The 25935-nt window shown below is 38.1% G+C and overlaps 1 protein-coding gene across 5 annotated transcripts in view; it reads left to right on the top strand.

Moving 5' to 3' along the window:
* Window positions 1-25935, top strand: part of LOC149181706 (uncharacterized) — a 392914-nt gene that overhangs the window by 79071 nt on the left and 287908 nt on the right. For all 5 annotated transcript variants that reach the window (XM_089416678.1, XM_089416673.1, XM_089416675.1 and 2 more), the window contains exon 6: window positions 14485-14693. In XM_089416678.1, coding sequence (XP_089272804.1) covers window positions 14485-14693 — 209 coding nt within the window. The remainder of the gene's footprint in view (window positions 1-14484; window positions 14694-25935) is intronic.

Below are 25935 nucleotides of genomic sequence, written 5' to 3'. Positions count from 1 at the left end.
CATAAGGCACACAAGTATCAATCATTTAAATATAATCAAATCCTATAAATCTCGCTAAATCTTAATCAAGTACTTAGTCGCTTCACTGTGTCTCCCAAACTGGTTGATTCTCAACTAGTTCTCTTTCATTCCATTTCCATAGGGTCTGCCCCCCTTAGCCTGCTATCGAGATATAGCTTAAACAGAGAGATTGGGGATCAGGGTGACAACCCCCGATCTGAGTTGTTGTCGTGGTGCCTAGACATTCTGTGCGATAACAGGGAAAATAGTATATAAGGGGTTATAAAGTTTATACATTTGACTAAAGAAAGGTAAAGGGGAAATTGTTAGGGATTCAATACCATGGTTTAAGGAATAATAAGTTTGAAGGTTTATTACCAATTAAAAAAAAAGGAATTTTTATTAATAAGGTGTTTATATTTCATTAACTAGAAAGGGGATTTAGTATATTTTGAAAGAGTGGGTCAATCACACGAAGAATATATAAATTCCTTGGTCAAAGTATCGTGACGATATTATTGACCAAGCAAAATGGAATCAGCCACCGACGAGAAAGAAATTGAGTCGAAGTCAGAAATGAAAGACGAAAGATTTCCTAAAAAATTTAGTATATGTGTCAGTGCACTATTTAAAATCAAAGGATCACTGTGTTGGAAATGATGTTATCATCTCTATTGATTCTACTCAAAATAATTATTATGTTAGTATTAAATGTGCTAACCAATTAGTGATTCCTAAATCAAATATAATTGAAACGAAATTTGTTGACACAAGTGACAAACAATACGACATAAACAATCTACAACTAGGCATTGGAGACTATACTTTGTTTCGCAATTCACCGTTAAAACTTTCTTTTGCTACAATAGTGATATAATTCTGGGTTCACCTTCGATCGAATCACTAGGATCTATTATCCTAAATATGAAGAAGAACTTTTTGACATTTTCATACAAAGAGAAAAAGATAACATTACAAGATGTTACAATGAAGCCAGGTTCCATAACACCAGAAGACATACAAGATATTTCAAAAGTAATTTTTCAAGAAGGTAAAAAAGTACTACAAAATATGCAAAGAGAAGTTGATAAGATCACCACTGACAAAAATGAAGTTGCTCGACTAAAAGACCATAGTGAAAAATTATTAACACAAATCAAGAAGCTTAAAAAGGACAAAAAGTCATTAACAGACAAGTTAGAACAACTTGCTCAAGAAGTATCAAAGTCTCCAGTCGTAACAGTCCAGGTTGAAGATAAGGGAGCAAATACCAATCTAGTGAATGTCACAACTCAAGAAGAAGACAAGCAAGTTGAAGAAAATACACACTTAGATGTTGCAGTTCAGACGATGAACATCCCAAGTGAAGGTTTTATAACCAACTCAACAACATCCTCACAAGAAGGAAATCAAAAAATTTCCACACACCTAATAAGGGAAAGTCAAACAAAAAAAGTTCCCTATCGACATCCGAATCATGAGAGTAGACAACTCAACCAAGCTACGTATCGGGACCATTAAGAACAAAAACAACAAAATGATGTTCTAAAGAATATTGATGTAACCTCAATCCAGTCCTATGATGACAACTCGTTACAACTATGCTAATATATTATGTACAGTAGACAAAATGTACATCATGATAAAACAGAGAGAACCAGGCTCTGGGAATATCATCCAGGAGCAGTTGAGGCTAATAAAAAAACTAGCCCACGCAGGGGCGCCAAACAGAGAAGCGAAACCATCCAAAAGAGCTAGCCCACGCAGGGGCGCCAACCAGAAATCCGGATTATCCCACGCAGGGGAGACTAACAGTAACCAACCCATTAACGAAGTTTCAGAGACATAAACACAAAGCATTGATGCCAAAACTAAGCCAAAACAGACAGCAAAAGAGACCAGAAGACCAGACAGAAGAGCCATGTGAACCTTGAGCTCGGGCATCACTATTCGTCCATTTGCACCTCCTCTACCCGGCACCAACCGTAAGCTTCCCTTTCAGCAGCAGTGGGAGCAGTGTCTTCTGCTTCGCTGGTCCTCTCCCTCTGATCGAGCCTGCTTTTCGATACATTTTCCAGGTCTGAGGCAGGATCTTTAACCTCCTTCTCCAGATTAGTTTCAGGAACCTTTGCTTCTTGCATCTTGCTGTCAGTCTTCCTCTGCCCATGTTCATCCAGGGAGTCATTGTCTTCCTGGGAATTTTCAATGAACAGGACCGAAACATGCGCACTAATCTGCGGGTTATTCATGGAACTGCTAAAATTGAAGATAGCAGAGCCGAAGGCAGGCAAGGCAGCCGAGCTCGATGCACCCGCATCCATGAATTGACTGGAGTGAAGGGGATTAGCTCCAGTGGAGTGTAAGTTATTGCAATGACAGCAATGGACAGCATTATCTGCCTCGTGACTGCGAGAGGTTCCTCCTCTGGAAGTGCCTCGACGGCTAAGTAGACGTTGTCGAGGTCTCACCATTCTCACAGGGGTCAAGGGGAGGAAATTCAAACAGACCACTGAATAATTGAACCAACCAGCTGCCGGAACAGACTGCGGAATGAGCCAAACAAACAGAGAGGATATCCCTGCGGAGACGGAGAGGCAGGGCAGCCGAAATTGCAAAGACCTACCTGAAGGAAGAGCCACCAACCTTCCCTGACCATACGCTGCAACATTGTTTATAACCTCAGCGGCCTTACCTTGGATCTCACCCGCCATAACTGCAACCTCCGCTTGAGCCGAATTGCCGTGCAGGGCATTTACTGTTCTCTGCAGCGTCACCTTATACTAGCCGCTTGCATTGCCTATGCCTCCGACGTCTGCCACGTGATGGCCTGTGGCCTGCCGTCCACGCCCGTCCCATCCTATCTAACACCCGCATCCGGGGAGGAGGAAGACAATGTTACGAATAAAATATATATAAATAATATACATATAAATAATTGTAATAATAATTAGTTAAACAAAGAGGCATGTCTAAGGAGACATGACCACTCGTGAAAGGGTGCATACCTAGCTATATATACAAGACCCTCACTCTCAATTGTATCATCATCTTATTTAGACTTTCTAATATGTATTCTTGTATCTCAATGGAGATCTTTAAGTTTTTTGGAGTAGTTAACAGGAAGTACGAACTTTGGTCGCTTCACAGATCCGTAGCATTCAGAGTTGATTGATGGGACTTGCAGTTGAAGATAAGATGGCCGCTGATCCCGAAGAAGATATTAAATCCCTCAAAGACAAATTTTTTAAATTGGAATGGGACAGGGATTTGGTCAAAGGCTTGTATAGTAGTGCTTGTAAGGAAATTGAAGAGTTGAAGTCCGAGAAGACAAGGTATTACGATAATTGGAGATGGTCTGTAGTTGAAATCACCTAGCTTCAAGATCAAATTAATAAACAACAAACACCAGAAAAGGATCAGGAACTTGATGAAGCAAAGAAGGAAGTGGAGCACCTCAAAAACATGTTGGAAGAGGTGAACAAGAGAGAAAGCACATTGACAAGCCAACTCAAGGAAAAGGAAAAGTCAAACAAGTGGAATAAACAGGATAAAGAACATGGCAAGAAAATCACTACCTTGAAGAGGGAACTTGAAGAAGCCAAAAGGACTGAGGATGTCTTAAGAAGTACAACTAATGGTGGCACCAATAGGAGGATGCAATGGCATATACACAGACATATCAAGGGCAAGATACATAAGCTAATCATACACTCGGTCTCTGTTGTCATCAATGAATTTTATGTAAGTTCTATTTCAACTATCATTGAATATTTATACAAGGTGAGGTTTGCATTTCTTAAATACTTTGCTTAGACAGTAAGTCAATTCTTTCTTCCCTCAATCATACAACCCATTGTCAATTTTTTGTGCAGCAAGATGAGTATGTAAACATTGTGTTCTTATATAATGAGATCTCTTTGCAATGAGCAAGCCCTGGTAGTACATCAATTCAGATCTCTGCATTCTACATGACCTTCAAGAAACGGGTTACTCATGAATTAGTTGCTCAACATATTTCTAGATAGGAGACTTTGGATATGCTTCCAATACATATAACTGTAATTTTCTCCAGCAAGAAGGGAACCAAGAAGGGAACCCACGATACACAGATTTGTGTAAGTTTCAGTCATCTGTATGTCAACTGATGATGACCTTTTTACAAATGGGTTGCCTTAGAGGCTCGACTTCTGATTCTGTCATAGAGCCGAATGTCAATTTTATCGATGCCAACCAACGTTAAACTGCAATTAGGGCACATTTCCTAGCTCAAATGAAAGACAAATCAAACTAGAACAAGGCTCGATCTAGGTAGAGTGTTTGCCGTTCCTCTAATTAGGTTTTCATTCTTAAGTTGCCTGTTGCTTGAGATCATCAATTAAGATCGTCACTATCAACTCATACAACCAAAAGGGCAACACAAATTTGTGTTCAACATTTACGTCTTTACTTTAGGTTAGAGCATCATAATGAATACTGCATTAATGAGGCTGAAAGGAAGTAAAAGAATGCCTTGACTAGATCTAGATCAGCTTAAATATTGCTAATTTTTCATTAATTTGTTCTATGTTGCAAGTATCACTTCAACAATATCTAATAGCATCCAATTTAACAAATTTACTTCTTCAATTATCCAATAGTAGAGCAATAGTAGATAGAACAATTAAACAAATGCACAATGAAAGACAACCAAGAGACAAGAGACACCAAAATTTGGTCAATGACCAGGGAAAAACCCACTATGGGGAAAACCTTTGCAAATCTTCTTCTTATTAGATTGTCTTCAAATGTTTAGTAGAGAGAGTACATCATCCAATATCAATTTCAATATCCAATATCCAATCAACTATCCAAATCAGAGACAAAAGAGAGAGAGTCAACAAAAGTCAACTCAAGTGCAAATCTATCCCAGTCAACAATAGAAGTGTGTGCCCTAACCAATTAACAGTTCACGGTCAAATCAACCCTTCAACAACTCAGTCTAGGACAGTCAAATTTAGCCTTTGAAGCTGGTCAAAGATTAGTCAAAATAGTCCCAAAATAGATGGTCAAACTCGGTCAAAGTCTGCTCTTTTTCCTGCAGTCAACCTTGGTCAACGTGCCCATAACTCCTCGGTTTTTGTGCCAATAGATGCAGCTGCAACTTGGAGTAAGTGCCAAGAAGTAGTTTATCCTTGTATGCCCTGTGATAAATTTAATGAGTTGCTTCCCTTTCCTGTAAAGTTCATTAATCCACCCACATTCTTTATGCTTCACAATATCATGCATCAAAAGGTTCAATGTGTGCACCAGGCAACCAGTCCAAAAGATGTGTGGATGAGTATGCTCAATAACTTTGTTGCTGCCTTACAATTTGCTGCATTATCTGTGATCACTTGAACCACATTATTCGGACCAACATCTCTGATTGATTGCAATAGGAGATCTGTAATGTTTTGGGAAGATGCACTGATGGAGGAGGAGTCATGACATGTAATAAATATTGCACCACTAGCAGAAACACGAAGAACATTTATCAAATGTTGGTTTCTAATATTTGTCCACCCATCTTATACAATGGATACCCCACAATCCAAGTTGGACCCACCCCCAACAAATAAAAGTGAATTTTTTTTTAAAAAAAGATCCAATTTGTGGCCCGCGCGGCAGAAACGGCTGGCTGACCGACGAAGCGGTCGCGATCCATAGGAATCCAACTCGAAATCGCTGCGGATTGTATGGCCGATTCGCCGTACGAAATGCGTTTCGGAAATTCCGAAACGCGGATCGGGTCGTATGGTTCTGACAGGGCAGGAACTGTTTTTTCCGGCCCGATCCGCGTTTCAAAATTTCCGAAATGCATTTTGGTCAGCAGATCGCCCACGGATCTATACGGATTGCGTTTCGGGCTTTTGATCCGCGCGGGGTGGGGTGGGGTGCGTTTCCTGCAACACTAATACAGACCAATCAGATGAGGAGAGTGAAGCTACGAATGAGTGAGTGAGGTGCCAAATGAGGTTGGAGGTCTCTCTTATTTATACAAATCGTTGAGTGTGAAGTGACATGTATTTTGGACTTCATGAGTGTACGTGATGATGTGGCCAACCTTGACAATTTTCACATGTGTGGGCATAAAGTGAAAAAAATAAATAAAAAAGAGCCAATTTGTGGCCCGCGCGGCAGAAACGGCTGGTTGCCCGGCGAAGTGGTCGCAATCCATACAAATCTGAGCGGGACCGTTGCGGATCGTATGGCCGATCCATCGTACGAAATGTTTGAAACGCGGATCAGGCCGTAGAGTTACGACAAGGCAGGAACCGTTTTTTCCGGCCTGATCCGCATTTCTGAATTTCTGAAACGCGTTTTGGTCGGTGGATCACCCACGGATTTGTATGGATTGCGTTTCGGGCTTTTGATCCGCACGGGGGGGGGGTTCCTGCAACACTAGTACAAACCAATCAGATGAGGAGAGCGAAGATATGAGTGAGCGAGTGAGGTGCCAAATGAGGTTGGAGGTCTCTCTTATTTATACAAATCGTTGAGTGTGAAGTGACATGTCTTTTGGGCTTCATGAGTGTACATGATGATGTAGCCGACCTTGACAATTTGCACGTGTGGGCATAAATTCAAAAATCCGTTTCTCCTTGTCCAAATTTAGTGATCTTTAGGTCAATTTTTGTCCTCTCGAAAAGAGGAATTCAATGCAATGGTTATCTCCATCAAATGAGCTGTCCAAAGTGGAATTTGACCTTAGTTGCATAATTTAACAAACATTACCATGTCGATCTTCAAACGTTGCAACAAGATTCAATACATCAAAGATTAATCACTTGTAGGACAAGATCAAAGGACCAAGCAAAACCCCAATACCTAGAAGGTATACCTAGAGAACGATAACTCTTTTCGATAACAAAACTAAAAAAATTCTCTTGAAATGTTTTCAGGGCTTCCATAAATGCCAAGAATTACTATGCTCTAAATATCAAAGAAAATCGAATGCCCATAGTGTAGATAAGGGTTTTATGGCCGTAAACAAGATCAAATAGAATGTGATTTTATGAAGAATTAACCATCTATAATATTCAATCTTCATGCAAAGAGATAAAACAATGAACCCCAAATATGCCAAAAGTCAACTGATTAAAACAATGAATTTCTTCCACCCAAATACCCACAAAATTTTCGATCTCTTCCCAAGAATATATTGGCCGCAGGGATAATTCACCCTGAAGAAACTTCGCACAAAAAATAAAACCTTAGATCGTTCGATGCCACCAAGTCTCCAGATGTCTTTGACTTATATAGATTTGTGGAGAAACTTCTAAGATAACGAGCCGACATAATTTGTCTTTGGAGGGAATTAAAAATTTATTTTAAAATTGAAACTATATCATTTAATTTTTCTCTAAGATTTAACTTTTTAACTTTATCATTTCAAGAGCTTGGACCATGGTTAATTAGTTGGATTTTGGCACCAATCATAAATGCTAATCCCTTCAACAAAAAATATTGCCACATCATCTAATGATTCAATATGATGCCACATTATGCAACTGTTGCCATATCAACATCTCTTGGGTATTTTGATCATGAGATGTGGCTTGCAAATTTGACCAAGCATATCTCCCCAACCGTGAGACCATTCGCGACACTCCACATATCAACGAAATCAACATGACGAGGATAATCCACTGGCAAGGGTCTCCAAAGCAAAGTCAGTGATTTGCTGCTTCAAAATCTCCAACAAGTGTGGGGTATATCCATCATCCGAGGAATCCAAACCCTAGAGCTAGGGTTAGCTAGGATTTCAACACTGTATCCTTTGCGTTTGCTCAACCATGACAACTAGTATGTTGAAGACATTAATGATGACCCGCTTGCACCTGCTGCACCTGTCCCTGCTTTGACATCAATGAAAACATACTCAACAATCTCCCCTTTTGTCATTGATGTCAACACACCAAACATCTCCTAGCATGTTGCATAAGCTCCCTTTGACTTCATGCTTCTTTTCTTTGTTCCTCTTTGAGATTCTCTCCCCTTTGACATCAATGGCAAAGGGTGGATGACATGTCCTTGACGATATCTCCATGTGATATGGCTCCTCCGACAATGTGCTTTCCGGTTGCGTCATCTGTCCATGACAATGAACATCTGTTCCAATACATAGGCTCCCCCTGACGATATGCTCTCCTACAAACTCCCCTTGTCTCAGTGCATCTACCAATTGTGTGAGAATTCATTGTGAAGCATGTTTTCTTTGCTAGACCCTGGTGGTCTTGTCTTCTTGCCTGGTGAAAGTCCTTTCTTCTTGGTTTTGTGGGGTCCATGTCAAGCCACTTCTACAATCTCGTGCAAAATGGCCAAAATTATGGCATAAATAACACTCTACATCTGGTCTCAATAATGGAGCAAAGGTGTTGTAACTTCTACTATCATAGGCATATGGGACTTTGTCTTGTCTTCCAGAAAATCTGCTTCTAGGGCTTTGGTAAAACCCCCTATCAATACTCCTACTATATCCTCTACAGTCTGCAGCTCTGTGTCCATAGTTAGAACACGCATAACAATAATCATAAAATGTGCTTGTATACCTAGGTGTATAAGGTGAAGATCTGCTGAAGGTGTCTTGTCCTTGAGGATACCCAAGAATTTGTTCCTCTCCACTTCTGAATGTTCTTTGGCGATTTGGTGTTCTGAATGCATCATCTTGATTTCTTGAGGTATTGATCTTCCGACTTTCTGTGTTGGTTGATTTGTGCAGGACTTTGACCTTGGGCTTCTCTCCATTTTTGGCATGAGGCTTCCTTTCATGAAACTTCTTTTCTTCCTTGACATGTAGCTGCTCTTCATCATTGGGATGGGACTTCTCTTCTTCGACATGTGGCTTTTCCTCATTTTTGGAGCATGAGGACTCACCAACATATCCAAGACTTGTCTTGATAAGTGGTGATCTCTAGCAATCAATAATGCCATCCAAGACCTGTGAACTCCTCAATTTCTGTTTCAGCTTGTCCACTTCTGCTCTCAATGTGACAATTTCCTGTTCATTTTTCACACACTCTTCTTCCTTCTGCTTCATTTGATTCCTTACAACTTCCTCAATCCTTCTGGCTTCTTCAAGTTCCCTCTTCAAGGTGGTGATTTGCTTGCCAAGTTCTTTATCTTGCTTGTTCCATTTATTTGGTTTTTCTTTTTCCTTGAGCTGGCTTGTCAAGGTGCTTTCCCTCTTGTTTGCCTCTTCTAGCATGCTTTTGAGATGATCCACTTCCTTGTTTGCTTCATCAAGTTCACGATCCTTTTCTGCCGTTAGTTGTCTATCAATTTGATCCTGAAGTTGGGTGATTTTAACTACGGAACATCTCCAGTTATTGAAATGCTTCTCGTTCTCGGTCTTCAGCTCTTCAATTTCTTTACAAGCACTACTATACCAACATTTGACCAAATCCCTGTCCCATTCCAATATAAAAATTGTCTTTGAGGGATTTAACCTCTTCTTCGAGATCAATAGCCATCTTATCTTTAACTGCATGTTCTATAAGTTAACTCTGAATGCTATGGATTGCCTTCAAGGGGTTAAGCTTCAAATAAAATACCGGCTCTGATTCCAATTGTTGGAAATATTGAGAGGGGGGTGAATCAATATTTCCTTAATTTTTGCAATTGTCTAGTTTATTACTTAAACATTCAGAGCATTAATCAAACATGAAACATCGCATCACAAGAATCAGTACACAGAAATTGTCTAAACCAAGTGCTTTGTTATGTATGATGTACATACAAATTTACCAGATAAATCTGGAAGGAAGTACAAGACTCCCCAAGGGTTTTACCAGCAAGCTGGAAGGAAGCAAATGCTCCCTGAATGGTTTGGGCTCCCGTACCAGGGATAATGGCCCAACTACAATCAAGCTGCAGCCCCTGCTACTACACTTCACTGCCACTGCTATCCACTGCTATTACCAGAACCACACTGCTGTCACTGCTATCTACTGCTGCACTACAATCAATTACTGACACTGTGCAACATCACCACTTCTACTTTTGCTTAACACTCCACAACTGCCTACTACTGCTGCTGCTGCATCTAATCCCAGCTGTATAAAATCATTGCCCTAGCTGTATATACAACGTATGGTACTGCCATGCTGCCTCTGTATTTTTATTGTTGCCAATAATTTACTGCCTCTGCTTCTGTTCAACAAATCAAACTATAATCAAATCAACTCCTGATCAAATTTCAACACTAGTTTCATAAACCTCTGCTGTCATGATGAAACCTAAACAACTGTATAATAAATACTTCTGTCAAACATGATGAAAAAACTACCACAACAAAGATACACTGTTGCAATGGGTCACTGTTATGCAAAGGGTACTGTCTTTATTGTCATCAAGAGCACATCTCTGTCATGTATCAAGAGCACTGTCATGAAGGTTCTGTCATATTAAAGGTTATTGTCTTAATCAAAGGTCACTACCATATAACATTCATTGCCATATCATGTCACTGTCAAACAGATGTCATAGTCACAATATCACTGCCAAAACCTCATTTCTGATCCTAATCAATAGACAATGAAACCCTACTAGACTGCTCCAATTTTGCTGTAGATAATGAAACATATACACTGAAACCCTTACTGCTAGGCAACCAATTTCCTTCAATGACAATGACTTAACACAATGTTGCTGCTAGCAAAATCCTCTTTATCCAGTCCTACCAATCATCAAGCATGGATTCAAGAAGCTGGAGATGCTAATGTCAGCAAAGGTCTTTAGTGCTTATTTGGGTCTAGTCAAACATCACAAGATTAGATATCCTCAAGCTAGACTACGTAGTTCAGAAATGCTTTAATACTTCTGCTGATGCCACCATCATTCTTTATAGGTCTGCTGCCTTAAAACCAAAGTGGCTACAATCATTCAACAAGATGTCAATTGGGATTTCTACAATAGCATCACCCTTAAAAAATCAACCAACATACTGATCCTATTAGTTCTGAATACAACTAATACTGGCACCAATAGGAGGATACAGTGGCATATACACAGACGTATCAATGCATGATACATAAGCTGATCATACTCTCAGTCTCTGGTGTCATCAATGAATTCTGTCTAAGTTCTATTTCAACTATCATCAAATATTTATACAGGGTGAGGTTTACATTTCCTAAATACTTTGCTTAGACAGTAGGTCAATTCTTTCTTCCCTCAATCATACAGCCCGTTATCAATTTTTTATGTAGCAAGATGAGTATGTAAACACTGTGTTCTTAGATAATGAGATCTCTTTGCAATGAGCAAGCCCTGGCAGTACAACAATTCAGATCTCTGCATACTACGTGACCTTCAAGAAACAGGTTACTCATGAATTAGTTGCTCAACATATTTACAGATAGGAGACTTTGGCTATACTTCCAAGTTCCAATACATATAACTGTAATCTTCTCCAGCAAGAAAGGAACCCATAGATACACCTTGTATCTGTGCAAGTGTTAGTCATCCGTATGTCAACTGATGATGACCTTTTTACAAATGGGTTGCCTCAAAGGCTCAACTTCTCATTCTGTCACAGAGCCAGATGCCAATTGTATAGATGCCAACCAATGTTAAACTGCAATTAGGGCACATTTTCCTAGCTCAAATGAAAGGCAAATGAAACTGGAAGAAGGCCCAATCCAGGTAGAGTGTCTGTTGTTCCTCTGGTTAGGTTTTCATTCTTAATGTGCCAGCTGCTTGAGATCATCAATTAACACCGCCACTATCAACTCATACAACCAAAAGGGCCACACGAATTTGTGTTCAACATTTACATCTTTACTTCAGGTTAGAGCATCATAATAAATACTGCATGAATGAAACTGAGGAAATAAAAGAATGCCTTGACTAGATCTCGACCAGCTTAAATATTACCATGTCGATCTTCAAACACTGCTACAGGATTCAATACATCAGAGATTAATCACCTGCAGGACAAGCACAAAGGACCAAGCAAAACCCCAATACCCAGAAGGTATACCCACAAAACGATAACTCTTTCAGATCACAATTTTTTTTTTCTCTTCAAATGTTTTCGGGTCTTCCAGAAATGCCAATAATTACTATGTTCTTAATATCAAAGAAAACCGAATGCCCATAGCATAGATTAGGGTTTTATGTACACAGACAACATCAGACAGAATGCAATTTTATGAAGAATTAACCATCTATAATATTCGATCTTCCTGCAAAGAGACAAAACAACGAATCCAAATATGCCAAAAGTCAACTGATTAAAACAACGAATTTCTTCCTGCCAAATACCCACAAGATTTTCGATTTCTTCCCAAGAATGTGCTGGCTGCAGGGATAATTCACCTCAGAGAAACTTTGCACAGTAAATAAACCTCAGATCGTTCGATGCCAACAAGTCTCCAAATGTCTTTGACATATATAGATTTGTGGAGAAACTTCTAGGATAGTAAGGCGACATAATTTGTCTTTGGAGGGCATTAAAAATCTATTTTAAAATTGGAACTATATCATTTTAATTTCCCTCTAAGATTTAACTTTTAACTTTATCATTTTAAGAGATTGGACCATGGTTAAATAGTTGGATTTTGCCACCAATCATAAATGCTAACCCCTTCAACAAAAAATATTGCCACATCATTCAGCTGTTGCCACATCAGCATCTCTTGGGGATTTTGACCATGAGATGGGGATTGCAACTTTGACCAAGCGTATCTCTCCAATTGTGAGGCTGCTTGAGGCGCTCCACATATCAATGGAATCAACATGACGAGGAGAATCCATTGGCTAGGGTCTCCAAAGCAAACTCGGTAATCTGCTGCTTCAAAATCTCCAACAAGTGTGGGGTATATCCATCTTCCAGGAGATTCAAACCCTAGAGCTAGGGTTAGCTAGGGTTTCATCACTGCATTCTTTGCGTCTGCTCAACCATGACAACTAGCATGCCGGAGACATCAATGACGACATCCTGCACCCACTTGATATCCAGCACCTGCCTGCACCTGCTGCACCTGCACCCCCTTTGACATCAATGCCAACATACTCAATATACCTGACACCACTGATACCTTTCACATTGTTCTATTGTGCCATTTTGCAATAGGTGATTTGACACAAGTATATTCCTTGGCTATGGCAGTTATTCTGATAGCCACATAATATGCGGTTGAGGATTCATAGGCTTGTCCTACAAGTGACTTTTTGTGAGAGAGCGACATCCATACTACATAGCATATAATTTTTTGTAATTTTCCACAACAAATTCATGATATGCTGCCTACTCCATATTTTATGCATATCTATAGTGGATCTCAATGTATTTTAGATATTTTTTTGGTAGCGGTACTATATTCCCTTGATGCTGTTCCATGATGATTCTTTTCTTATAGTTGAACTGTATTCCACTGATGCTCTTCTAAGTTGCTCCTTGAGAATAAATGGCTAAAAGCTAGCTGTGGTCAAAGACTGAGCCACAAAAACTCTGATATTATTTGTGGCCAAAGGCCAGAATCAAAGAATCAAAGTTAGATTTAATACCATGAAATGAACACAAGGTCCTTTACTGACTATTCAACATGAAAAGGACAATAAGTTGAAATCCTTTAAGGGATAATAAAATAATCAATAAATAAGATATGACAGAATGATGATGATATAATTCCATGTGATGGTATGTTTAGATGCATTGACTAGTCATGATAGTTGAATGGTTATGTCCCTTAGGTTGTCTTTTAGATTATTGTTTATTATCATTATTCATATTCATTTATATGTTTTATATTCGTTACACCATTGCATCTAAACTCTCTAGTGTGACACCTCTGGTCAAGGACTTAGCTAATCTTTGAGTCATTTCTTGATCTTGAATCATTTTTGTTTCTACCTGCTTTATACCCTATTTAGTGTTTCAATCATTTTGAAACACTTAAAAGTTTTGAAATACTTGTAACTCTGGTTATAACTTGAACTGGATTTTCAAATACAGTAAAGAATTTGGCTAGAGCAAAACCTCCTGGAGAAGATCAGTGTATTTCTGCCAATTTAAGAACCAGAGAATGTGAATTTTTTCACACTGATTTTAAATATCTGATGTGTCCACTGTCATAATGCTATTTTTCTCACCTGCATGGTTGAACCATTTGTATTATCTTATATTCTTTTTACATTGTAAGGGCCTACTCCTATGGTGTTCAGTTGTTTTCTGTGGATAGCATTTTACAAATGCACTAGTTTATTTATCTACATATTGAAAGATATTTTTGTGATTAAAACAATTCACTTGCTTTCATTGCCTGGAACATGTTTCTTTCACTGTAACTGGCATAAACTGTAACTATGCTAAAAAAATCAGGTCTGCTACTTTCTTTTTGCTATTATTATTTGTAAAATGCGAAACGTGATAATTTTTGTTTGGTAATTGTGTGATAATTCATATCTTGTGATTATAACAAGGTTCATATTTTTATGATAAAATTCTTATTTCTGTACCAGATGCATGTGCACAAGAGGAGAACACAGATAAGGATGCCAATGACAAGTTGCCTTTACAGTTGGCAATTGTGGGACGCCCGAATGTTGGCAAGTCAACATTATTGAATTCATTGTTGTTGGAAGAACGTGTGCTGACTGGATCTGAGCCAGGTCTAACACGAGATTCTGTTCGAGTGGAGTTTAAGTTTGAGGGCCGGAAAATCTATCTGGTGTGAATTGAACCTCCTTATTGGCTTTTTTTATCGGTCATTAGTTTGGTGTAGCTTTTTATTCATCCCATTATATGTGTCTCTAGAAATAGAACAAAGACACCCTATCAGATCTAAGTTGCACAAGGTAAAGTTATCAACATGTTTAGTGAAAACCATGGTACTCGTCACTCTGAAAGCACATGAAACTGTAACTTCATTCTAGACTAGGCTTTATTTCATCAGCCCCCCCATTCTCTATGCACTTTGTTTTGATAAATACGGAGTGCACTGGAGATATTGTCTTCGGCCAACTGGTCTACTGACAAGGTGTTTTCGACATTTCTATGACAGTTTGGTACTGTGTGGGCTCTGCCATCTTTGCCCCCCATTTGTGTGGTATTATGTGCATGGCTTTCAACATGGATTCCAGTGATTTTTTTAGGAAAAATATTAAGTGCTTATTATCAGGAAAGGAATCCAGGAGTGTCTGTGTGATATTTTAATATCAAATATGTAATAAAATATACTTTATATTTTGAAAATATGCATATGGACGAACCTAATGGTGAATTTTATCTGAACCTCACCAAGAAATTTGAATTTAAACCGAATTTCATCATCGCTGAACTTGAACCCAAACCCAAACCACGTGACTGAGATATGAATGACAAAAACTGACAATTCTGAACCACCCAATACTGCATTTTTAATGGAAAATAAAAAATTACATAGCTAGCTCAAATCACCAATGTGCTACCTCAAAATCGAATCAAGAATAACTGGCTCCTGCCTCTCTTTTATAGTAGGCAGAGAGGTTACAAAAATAAAACATCCTCATGTCCCCATTTTCAGCTTCCCTTATGATGCGGTCAAGATGGACTTCCAGGATTGGTGGCAGCAAGTTTACAAGAGCGAGATTACGTCATTAGAGGGCCTGAAGGGTTTTGGAGGAGTTTTATGGGGTCTGATGGAGTTTGCTTGCTGTATTTCATCATTGGGGGCAGTTCCTCACAGTTCGTTCTTGGTTCCTTTGCATTCAGATGAATCCCATATAACAGGGTCATTATCAAGCATATTTTAATTATAAACATAAAGGTGTTATTTGGAGCAGATTAATCAGAGAAACACCATAGTGTAATAGCTCTTTGGAACCAGAATGAAGGGATCTACAATATGGGATGGTGAAAAGTGATTTTCAGTGGCCAAAGAAAGCATGGAGGCAAGATACTCATTTTCCTGGATTAAAATGTTAATTTTCTTGAAATTTGCAACTACCCAGATCAATTACTGAAAACAAGGCAATCGGAAACTGAAACCAAATTTACTTTCACCAAGATACAAAGTTTCTTAACAATCTATTGTTAGTTTTTGGTAGCAACGGATGGGTGTTCTAGTCTCTATGGTGTCTAAGAGGTTAAGGAATACAAAATCTCCAAAACCCAGAAAAGATTTTGCGAGAAAAGCCCTAGAAACACCTCAATTAGATTAATTGACCAATAATTAAAGATTTCCTAAGTATAACTTAGGAAAACTGGTTAATTAAATCATATTAATTTGGAGAGATTGATTTTGCTCTAGACTCTAGAGATTTCCAGAAAAATGGGTTGATGGATGTTGAAAAATCTAAGGGTAGCTAGATAAGGTGATTTATCTTACTCTGATAACTGTTTGTGAAGTGTTTTTACTTAATTTTATTAGCTTCTTCTTTCACTTGATTATTATTGTATTCTTATCATCAAACAACTATCAAACAATAAAGAACAATGAGACAAGAGGACACAAGATATAGGCTATCAGCCAAGGCCAAAACCTCTCCTCTTGAGAGGAAGCGAACAAAGTTCCTTCTATAAATTAATTACTCCAAAAGACTTGGAATATAAATATATTCACGAGGATACAAATATTATATATTAAATATGTGAATAAGAATGAGAATGAATTACAATGAGAATGAGAGGCTTGCTTATATACTACACAAGTGTCTCTTCATGAAGAGTCATGTCTCATTTAGACATGCCTCTTCAACCTAATTACTAATTAACTAATAGTTATTTATGCTTATTATCATTTATATTATTTTACATTATTAATATATATTTTATTCGTTACATTGCCTCCTTCCTCAAAAAGATTTGTCCTCAAAGCTTGTCGATGAAAAAAGGCTTGATCTCTTTTTCGGCTTCAAATGTCTTTCTCTCTTGGAATAGTCATCCTCGTCGATACAAGTTGATATGATCTTCTTAGTGACAAACAAAATTGTCGCACTGAGAAGAAATCAGACCATCCGAGATTAATCTTCTGTATAGTATTTTGATCACTGGAATTTTGTAACGACTTGTTAGCATAAGACTGGATTGAGGGTACATCACTATTATATGGAACATCAGTTTGTTGTTTCTGGTTTAAATGGTCCTGATACGTAGCTTGGTTGATTTGTCTACTCTCGTGATTCGGATGCCGATATAAAGTTTTTAGATTTTCTTCTGGCGAAGATGTTGTAGAGTTGGTTATGAAACATTCACTGGGGATGTTCATTGGCTGAACTGCAACATCTAAGTGTGTCGTTTCTTTAACTGACTTGTCTTCTTGAGTTGTCATATTCACTCGATCGGTATTTGTTGTTTTGTCATCAACTTGAATTCCTACATTTGATGCTTCTTTCTCGATAAGTTGTTGTACCTTGTTTTCTAATGACTTCTTATCCTTCTTAAGTTTCTTAATTTGCGACAATATTTTTTCGCTATGGTTTTAAATCGAGAAACTTCTTTATTTTTGTCAACATTGATTTTGTCAATTTCTTTTTGCATATTTTGTAATACCTTTTTACCTTCTTGAGACATTACTTTTGAAATATCTGAGATATCTTCTGGTGTTACTGAATTTGGTTTTAGTGTAAAATCTTGGAGCATTATTTTCTTCTTCTTGTAAGAAAATGTTAAAAACTTCTTCTTTGTATTTAGAATAAAGGAACCTAGGGTTTCCATCGAAGGAAAACCCAAAATAATGTCACCTTGATTGTTCCATAGGGTTTGAATTGAGAATTGCTAAGTCACCTGACATGGGGATTCGGGATTCGTAGGATTCAAGATTCGTTGTGTCGGATTCGAACACGTTGAGCCCCCGGAACAAGACACGTAGGATTCGTTATATATTATTATATATATATATATATATATATATATATATATATATATTAAAAATTAGATATTTCTTACACAAATTTTAATTAATGATACAAATTTATTGATTTCAAATATAGATCTTCATCTATAGCTATTAGCATGCATAGTACATACAAAATTCAAATACATGTCAATCTATTATCTATTTCTTATGCTTGGCCCTCTTGCCACCACGAGAAATGTCTAATTTTTTAGTCTTGTTGGAAAATCAGGATCTTTGTCATTAATATCACCCTCTAAGCATTAATATCCAGAGGTATCTTTGTCATTAATATCACCCTTTAAGCATTAACATAAGATAGAACAAGCATAACATGTCAAGTCAATATTTTGTTTGAATGATGCATACATTTTTAGGAGGGTCATGATACAGGAGTTCGACAACCAATGTCACTAACATCAAGGTACATAGAGGGATTGGTGCTCTTGATTAAATACGAGTTCCATATCCTAATACATGACAAAATTCAATGGAAACATTGCAATCCCCCAATCCTAAAATCCTGAAAAACTGATAAGTCTGCTGGATTTTGAATGAAATCTAAAATTCTATTTTCTCCATATGAAATCCAATGAGGCCGGAACCACTCTCAAATATCCTGAGTCATTTCATGGTAATGTTAAAAATTTAAGTAAAAGGATGAAAATGAAGATTAAGGAGAATGTCACTTTTACTTTAAGAATTTAACATTATCATGAATAACATATCAATACTAGGGCCTAGACTTGATCATTAAGCTGCCAAAACGCTTGCCAAATGAAAATATGTGGTTGTAATGACCAAATGCGGCCTTTTCATACCCGTGCAGGTCACTTTTGCCGCCTAACGAATCCTGGAAAACAGGACACGCTGCCAAAATCTTGACACGCAGTCGAATTTGACGTGTCAAAATAGGACACGTCGTGTCATGGTTTTTGGACACGAATCTTGAGAGAATCGTGTCGGACATGATGGATTCGGGAATCATGGGGCCTATAGGACGAATCCGGTTATCTAGGAGAATTGTGATACAAATGTATAATCTTCAATGTTTAACTGTAAATTGGCTATGTCATATATTTTATTTGGAAAAAAGTCTAATTTTCCAGTTATATTTGACTCTAGAATCACTAGTTGGTTTGCGATTTTAGGTGTTATATAGAAATAATAACATTTTTTCTTGCGAGAGTTCCTTTAATGTTAAATAATGCTTTACCGTCTCTGGGTAAGGTTTCTGGGAATCTTATGGCCTTCATTTTTGTATTAGACTCCATTTTTGTTTCTTGAATATTAAATATTTTTTAAATTACTTTTTTTATAATAAATCTTTTTTTTCTATATATATTTTCCGAATATTTGTAGGAATTTACAGGGTAAGTTCCTCAGAAAGAACACCAAAAGGACACCGCTCACAACCAGATCACAGATCAATACACCAGTATTTTTGACGTGGTTAAAACCCTCAAAGAGGGAAACAGTCCACGGCCTGTCCCAACGTGGGTACTACAGGCAATTTATTAATCAAAGAATGAAAATTTACATAAGCTTCTCTCATGCACGGATTACCCGAACAATGACCCTCCATGCGCTTTAAATAGAACTCATGGACCAATCGGGTGTCAAGCCACGGATCAAGTGTCGGTAATACCGAGGTGAGAGTGAACCGTCGGATCACTACATATCGTGACCGTTGGATTGTAAGTTACAAAATGTACAACGGTAAAGAAACACACTTTACCTAACTCTATACCTAACTCTATACTAGACCAAGTTGAACTTAACTATTTCCTATGTGTTGGAATATCCTAACATCCCCCCTTAAGAACAACTTGGGATAGGATTGAAGGATTTACAAATATGACACAATAGGAGAAGGAAGGAGGCACTAGAGCCTATCCCCCCTTAGTGACAACTTCCTGAACTCCAAGCATATATCGAAGTTTAGTGAACTTCGCCTCTGTGAGAGCCTTTGTGAAGATGTCTGCAACCTGATCATCTGTTGAACAATATTGCACTTCAAGAACATGGTCATGAATGAGCTTTCTGATGAAGTGCATGTGTAGTTCAATGTGTTTACTGCGCTGACGCTGGACTGGATCTTTGCATAGCTGAATGGCACTTTGATTATCATACCAAAGTGTGGTTGGATGCTGCTGCTCAAAGCCAAACTCTGATAGGATCTGACGAAGCCACAAGGCTTCCTTACTAGCTTCCACGGCACCACGATACTCTGCTTCTGCTGACGAAAGAGAAATGGCAGCCCGTTTCTTACAAGCCCATGTAATAGGTCTTGAACCAAGAGTGAAGACATAACCGGCAGTAGACTTCCGATCATCAGGGTCACCAGCCCAATCAGAATCAGTGAAACCAACTAATAGAGGAGCTGCTTTGGCACTGTAATGAATCCCAAACTGAACTGTACCTCGAACATAACGAAGTATTCTTTTAGCTGCTTTCCAATGACTTTCACGGGGGTTTTGCATGAACCGAACAACAAGGCCAACAGCAAAGGAAAGGTCAGGACGAGTATGGGTTAAATACAAGAGTTTTCCTACAACTTGACGGTATAATGTAGCATCAACTTCAGGAGAAGTACAAGAGACTGAAAGTTTGACTCCAGACTGAAAGGGAGAAGGGGCTGGCTTACAGTCTTCCATGTGAAAATGACGAAGAATATCACAAGCATACTTGGACTGGGAAAGGGAAATACCCTCCTTGGATTGCAAGACTTGAAGACCGAGAAAATAGTGTAAGTGTCCTAAGTCTGTCATTTCAAATTTCCTTTTGAGGCTAGACTTCACATGGTTTATAAGGTTGGGATCACTACCAGTAAGGATAAGATCATCAACATAAAGAACAAGGATGATAAGAGAGTTGCCCACTTTCTTGGTGTAGACAGTATTGTCAGAATGACACCTAGAAAAGCCAGATTCTAAAAGAAAGCTATCCATTTTGGCATACCAAGCCCGAGGAGCTTGCTTGAGACCATAAAGGGATTTCTTAAGTCGACAAACAAGGCTGGAGTCTGTTTGTATGAAGCCAATGGGTTGTTCCATATAGATTTCTTCCTGCAAGTCCCCATGCAAGAAGGCAGATTTAACATCCATCTGATGGACTTCCCATTTTAAAGAGGCAGCAAGGGAAAGAACAAGGCGGATAGAGTTCATTTTGGCAACAGGGGAGAAGGTTTCAGTGTAGTCAATGCCTTCAACCTGTGAAAAGCCCTTAGCAACAAGACGAGCTTTATGTTTATCAACTTTCCCATCTGGTCCATACTTGGTTCTGTAAACCCATTTACATCTAACAAGTTTGCGTCCCTTTGGTAGAGGAACAAGATCCCATGTATCATTTGTCAACAATGAATGATATTCTTCATTCATAGCTGCTTCCCAATGTGGATGGCCTGAAGCTTCTGCAAAAGTGTCAAGATCATGATTTACTGGAGCTTGAGCCAGTAAAGAAGAGGCTCTTTCAAACTGAGAACGTGTACGTCGCTGATCTGTAGGATCATCGGCAAGATCACCTGCTGCATCCCGAGTAGCACGGACCCATCTTGGAAGTTGAGGATCCTGAGAAGGTGGGGGAGGATTATCATCCTCACTTTCATCATCTGAAGAAGAAATGTTTTCAAAAGTAGAAGAGATAGGAAGAGGTGGCACATCCGCCGGACTAGGCTCGCAGGCCGATTTATTTTCATCAAATTTTACATCTCTTCTAATGATAACATTTTTAGACTTAAATGGAATAAGTCTATAACCTTTTACATCTTCAGAATATCCAACAAAAGTACATTTCTCACTCTTAGGTTCTAAAGCTTTATGCTTTTCATCTGGAATATGGGCCCATGCTTCACTTCCAAAAACACGAAAGTGACTTACATCTGGTTTAATGGAACTCCAAGCTTCTTCTGGAGTGATATTCTTTAGAACCTTAGTAGGAGTGCGATTGATTATATAATTTGCACAATTAATTGCTTTGGCCCAAAAACTAAGACTGAGTCCTTTAGATTGCAGCATACAATTAGCCATTTCCTTTAAGGTGCGATTTTTCCTTTCAGCTACACCATTTTGTTGTGGAGTGTATGGAACAGTATGTTGCATTTGAATTCCATTTTCGGTGCAAAAGTTGATGAAGGTGTTTTTAACATATTCCCCACCATTATCAGTTCTTAGCTTAAGAATTTGATGTCCAGATTGTTTTTCAACAAAGGCTTTGAAGGCCAAAAATGTGTTAAATACTTCGCTCTTGAGTTTTAAGAAGTATACCCAAGTGCGTCTGGAGAAATCATCAATGAAAGTTAAGAAATACTTGCAGCCAGAGAATGAAGCAACAGGAAGTGGACCACATAAATCACTGTGCACAAGCTGTAAAGGGGCTGAGGCGTGCCAAGAGGCACGTTTGTTAAAACTGTCCCGATGATGTTTTCCGAGTACACATCCGGAACAAACACCATCTCTGCAAGATACCATAGGAAGACCTGTCACCATATTTTCTTTACATAGATGCTGAAGGGAGCGATAGTTTAAGTGACCAAATCGCTCATGCCAAAGTTTGCTCACTTCATCATTATGAGCAACAAATACTGAGGGAAGATTTGATGACCCAAAGTTGTGAAACTTATACAACCTTGTGGAATCATCAGCAATACCAGTAGCTAGAATCTGTTTAGGATCTCTTAGATCCTTGATTACAACATCATGAGGTGAAAATTCAACAATTTTACCTTCACCTGAATGAGTTATCTGATATACAGATAGAAGGTTGCAGGATAAGGTTGGAACACATAATACATCATTAAACTGACCATTGTCTAGATGAACAGTTCCAGTCCCTACAACATTAAGAGATCTATCATCACCAACATATATATTTTTGGTGTTACAATCATTTAAAGAAGAAAACATGGCTTGGTTTTTGGCCATGTGGTAAGAGGCTCCAGAATCAATGAGCCACTCATGAGAAGGAGAAGAAGAAGATACATTTAATGCATAACTAGACTGAGATGATTGACAACGACATGCAGAAAGTGCCATTCCGGAAGTTGAAGTTGAAGTATGCTCCACATGGATGTTATGTTTCTTCATTGCGGCTTCCAAGGCTTCCATCTTCTTAAAGCATTTAGATTCTAAGTGGCCATCTCGATTACAAAAGTTACAATGTCTATCAGTCTTCTTCCATTTGTTTTTATTGGTCTTATCATTTTGCTGAAATGATCTTTCATTTTGAGGCTGAGTTTGCTTAGGACCCTTGTTTGGTTTAGGACCATTCTTTTTAGGATATGACTTCTTAGGATTCTTTGAATTTGGTTGCTGCTGGGCGGCTAACGCTTTCTTGGAAGAGTTTCCAAGATTAAGAAGACCAAGGTGTAAGAGTTTTTCTTGTTCTCTTATTAAGGAATCACAAAAGGAGTCAAAGGAAGGGGCCTTGTAGTCTTTGCCTTGACAAATGAAAGCTTCCCTTGTAGAATGGAAAGTGGAAACAAATACAGAGTAGGCTGGTCCCAACTTAGTAAGGATGGAATAAATAAGGTTACCATCTTCTTTCTTAACCTTAACACCTTCCAAGAGATATCTAAGGGTCTTGAATTTGGACAAGAAATCTTCAATGCAAGAAAAATTATTAGGATCCAAAGTAAGCAACTCATTTTCAAGTTGATGGGCTCTAATTTCATTTTTAATCCCAAAAACTTTAGCGATTTTTTCCAATGCTTCATGAGAAGTCTCAAGTTCTGCAATATGGAATCTAAGATCAGGAGAAATAGACATCCCTATCAAACCACGTGCTTGATCTTGTCTATTTTCCCATTTTGCAGCCTTGTCTTCATCTTTTGGTTTCTTCTCTTGGTCTGTGGCTATTCTGTAGAGACCTTTACTTCTAAGTAAATCTTCCATGTAGGCTACCCATTGGAAGTAGTTAGTGCTGTCGAGAATGACTTGGCATGGACTTTCCATTTTTAAAAAAGAACTGAAGCTGAAGATGCTGAAAGTAAGTGTTTCAATGGATAGATTTCGAAAAATTAGGCGGTTTTAAAAAAAACGGCTCTGAAAAAGGCTTCCGGATGAAGAAGTTATGGCTTTTTGAAAAAAAATTTGTTGAAGTTGCCGGCAAAGTGCGCGAATGTGCGGGAATGAAAAAATCCGCCCCCACAAAATGGAGACTTGAACCCAAGACCTCTACTCTCTTAAAATAGCTTTGAACCAATTGATCTATACAAAAAATTTGAGAGAGAGAGAGAGAGAGAGAGAGGGGGGGGCCTTGGTTTGCGTGCTTGCCTTGAGAAAGCTCTTTTTCCCCACAAAACACAAAACACAAAACCCAACACGAATATGCAAAGAAAAACGAACCTTGCGGCTCGAAGTTAGCTTTAGCCAAAAAACTAGATATTTTCAAAAATGAACCTTGCGGCTAAAAGTTAGCTTTGGCCGGAAACTAAATTATTTTCTCAATGTTTCTGATTTTCCAAGATCACACTAAGGTGCAGGGAAAAGAGCATACGCATGAGAAAAAAACTTCCTTTCTGTTTCTGATTTGCCCAGATCGCACAGAGTCGCAGGGCAAAGAGCATACGCAGAAATGAAAGGTATAGATCCGATAATAAAAAAGGCTAAATAAACAGAAACCGAAATAAGCAGAGAGAAAATAACAGTAAACTGCAAAAACACTGTATACCTCCCGATCTGAAAAATGACGCAGCTAGGGCTACCGGAAACCTTTTCGCGTGAAACGAAAGGGGTTCCTCACTGGAACAGATGCTCCGAACGCAACAGAGCAGTCTTCTCGGCTCGAAAGCAGTCAGAAACAACAGATCTAGGAAACGACAGCCGCATGCAGTTCTACCGGCTTCAGATTTGGATCACCAACGGACGCGGCCCTCAAATAGCTCCGATACCATATAGGAATTTACAGGGTAAGTTCCTCAGAAAGAACACCAAAAGGACACTGCTCACAACCAGATCACAGATCAATACACCAGTATTTTTGATGTGGTTAAAACCTCAAAGAGGGAAACAGTCCACGGCCTGTCCCAACGTGGGTACTACAGGCAATTTATTAATCAAAGAATGAAAATTTACATAAGCTTCTCTCATGCACGGATTACCCGAACAATGACCCTCCATGCGCTTTAAATAGAACTCATGGACCAATCGGGTGTCAAGCCACGGATCAAGTGTCGGTAATACCGAAGTGAGAGTGAACCGTCGGATCACTACATATCGTGACCGTCGGATTGTAAGTTACAAAATGTACAACGGTAAAGAAACACACTTTACCTAACTCTATACCTAACTCTATACTAGACCAAGTTGAACTTAACTATTTCCTATGTGTCGGAATATCCTAACAATATTCTCCTTTAATGTGGATTGTTAAAAACTTGAATACCCTTTTATTAAAAAAATTACTCCTTTATATTGTTGCCCTCTATATATGTATGTATTTCTTTATATTAAAACCTCTTTTCACAATAACTTTATTATCTTATAATAATAATAGTTTCACTTCTTTTTTTTTAATAATAAATTGGTCCCCTTTTTTTATATACTTAATTACTTCCTTGATAAATTTTTAATGTCACCCCACTTAATAAATATAAAGGTCACGTCTTTTCATATGACACGGTCACGATGTTAAAATACCATGGGCTATTACCATGGGTTGTTTTTAAACTTTCGTTAAAATGTTCTCCACGTAAAAAGTAAATGTATTCCTTTTGTTTTTTTTTTAAACTTTTTAAATTACCATGGGCAATTACCATGGATTGTTTTTAAAACCACGGGCTTCTCCACGTAAAAAGTTTTAAATATACTTGGAAAGATTCCCTCTTATCTTTATTATGCACTTATTTTATTATTTTTTTCTCTTTTTTTTTTAATTTGATTTTTTTCTATATTTTTTTAATCTTTTTTTTATGACTTTTTTTAAAATAATCTTTATTATTATTTTTGTTATATATATATATATATATATATATATAGATATATATATATATATATATATATATATATATAGATATATATATATATATATATATATATATATATATAGATATATATATATATACACACACACTTGGTAGCGAGACGGAGAAACCCCAAAT

The sequence above is a fragment of the Pinus tabuliformis genome, chromosome 3_2 (genome assembly GCF_031772625.1).
Source record: "Pinus tabuliformis cultivar Carrire ecotype Pingquan chromosome 3_2, CPIR1, whole genome shotgun sequence".
In the NCBI taxonomy this organism is placed as follows: Eukaryota; Viridiplantae; Streptophyta; class Pinopsida; order Pinales; family Pinaceae; genus Pinus; species Pinus tabuliformis.
The sequence above is the reverse complement of the archived record's forward strand: the minus strand, read 5'-3'. Positions and strand labels throughout refer to the sequence as shown.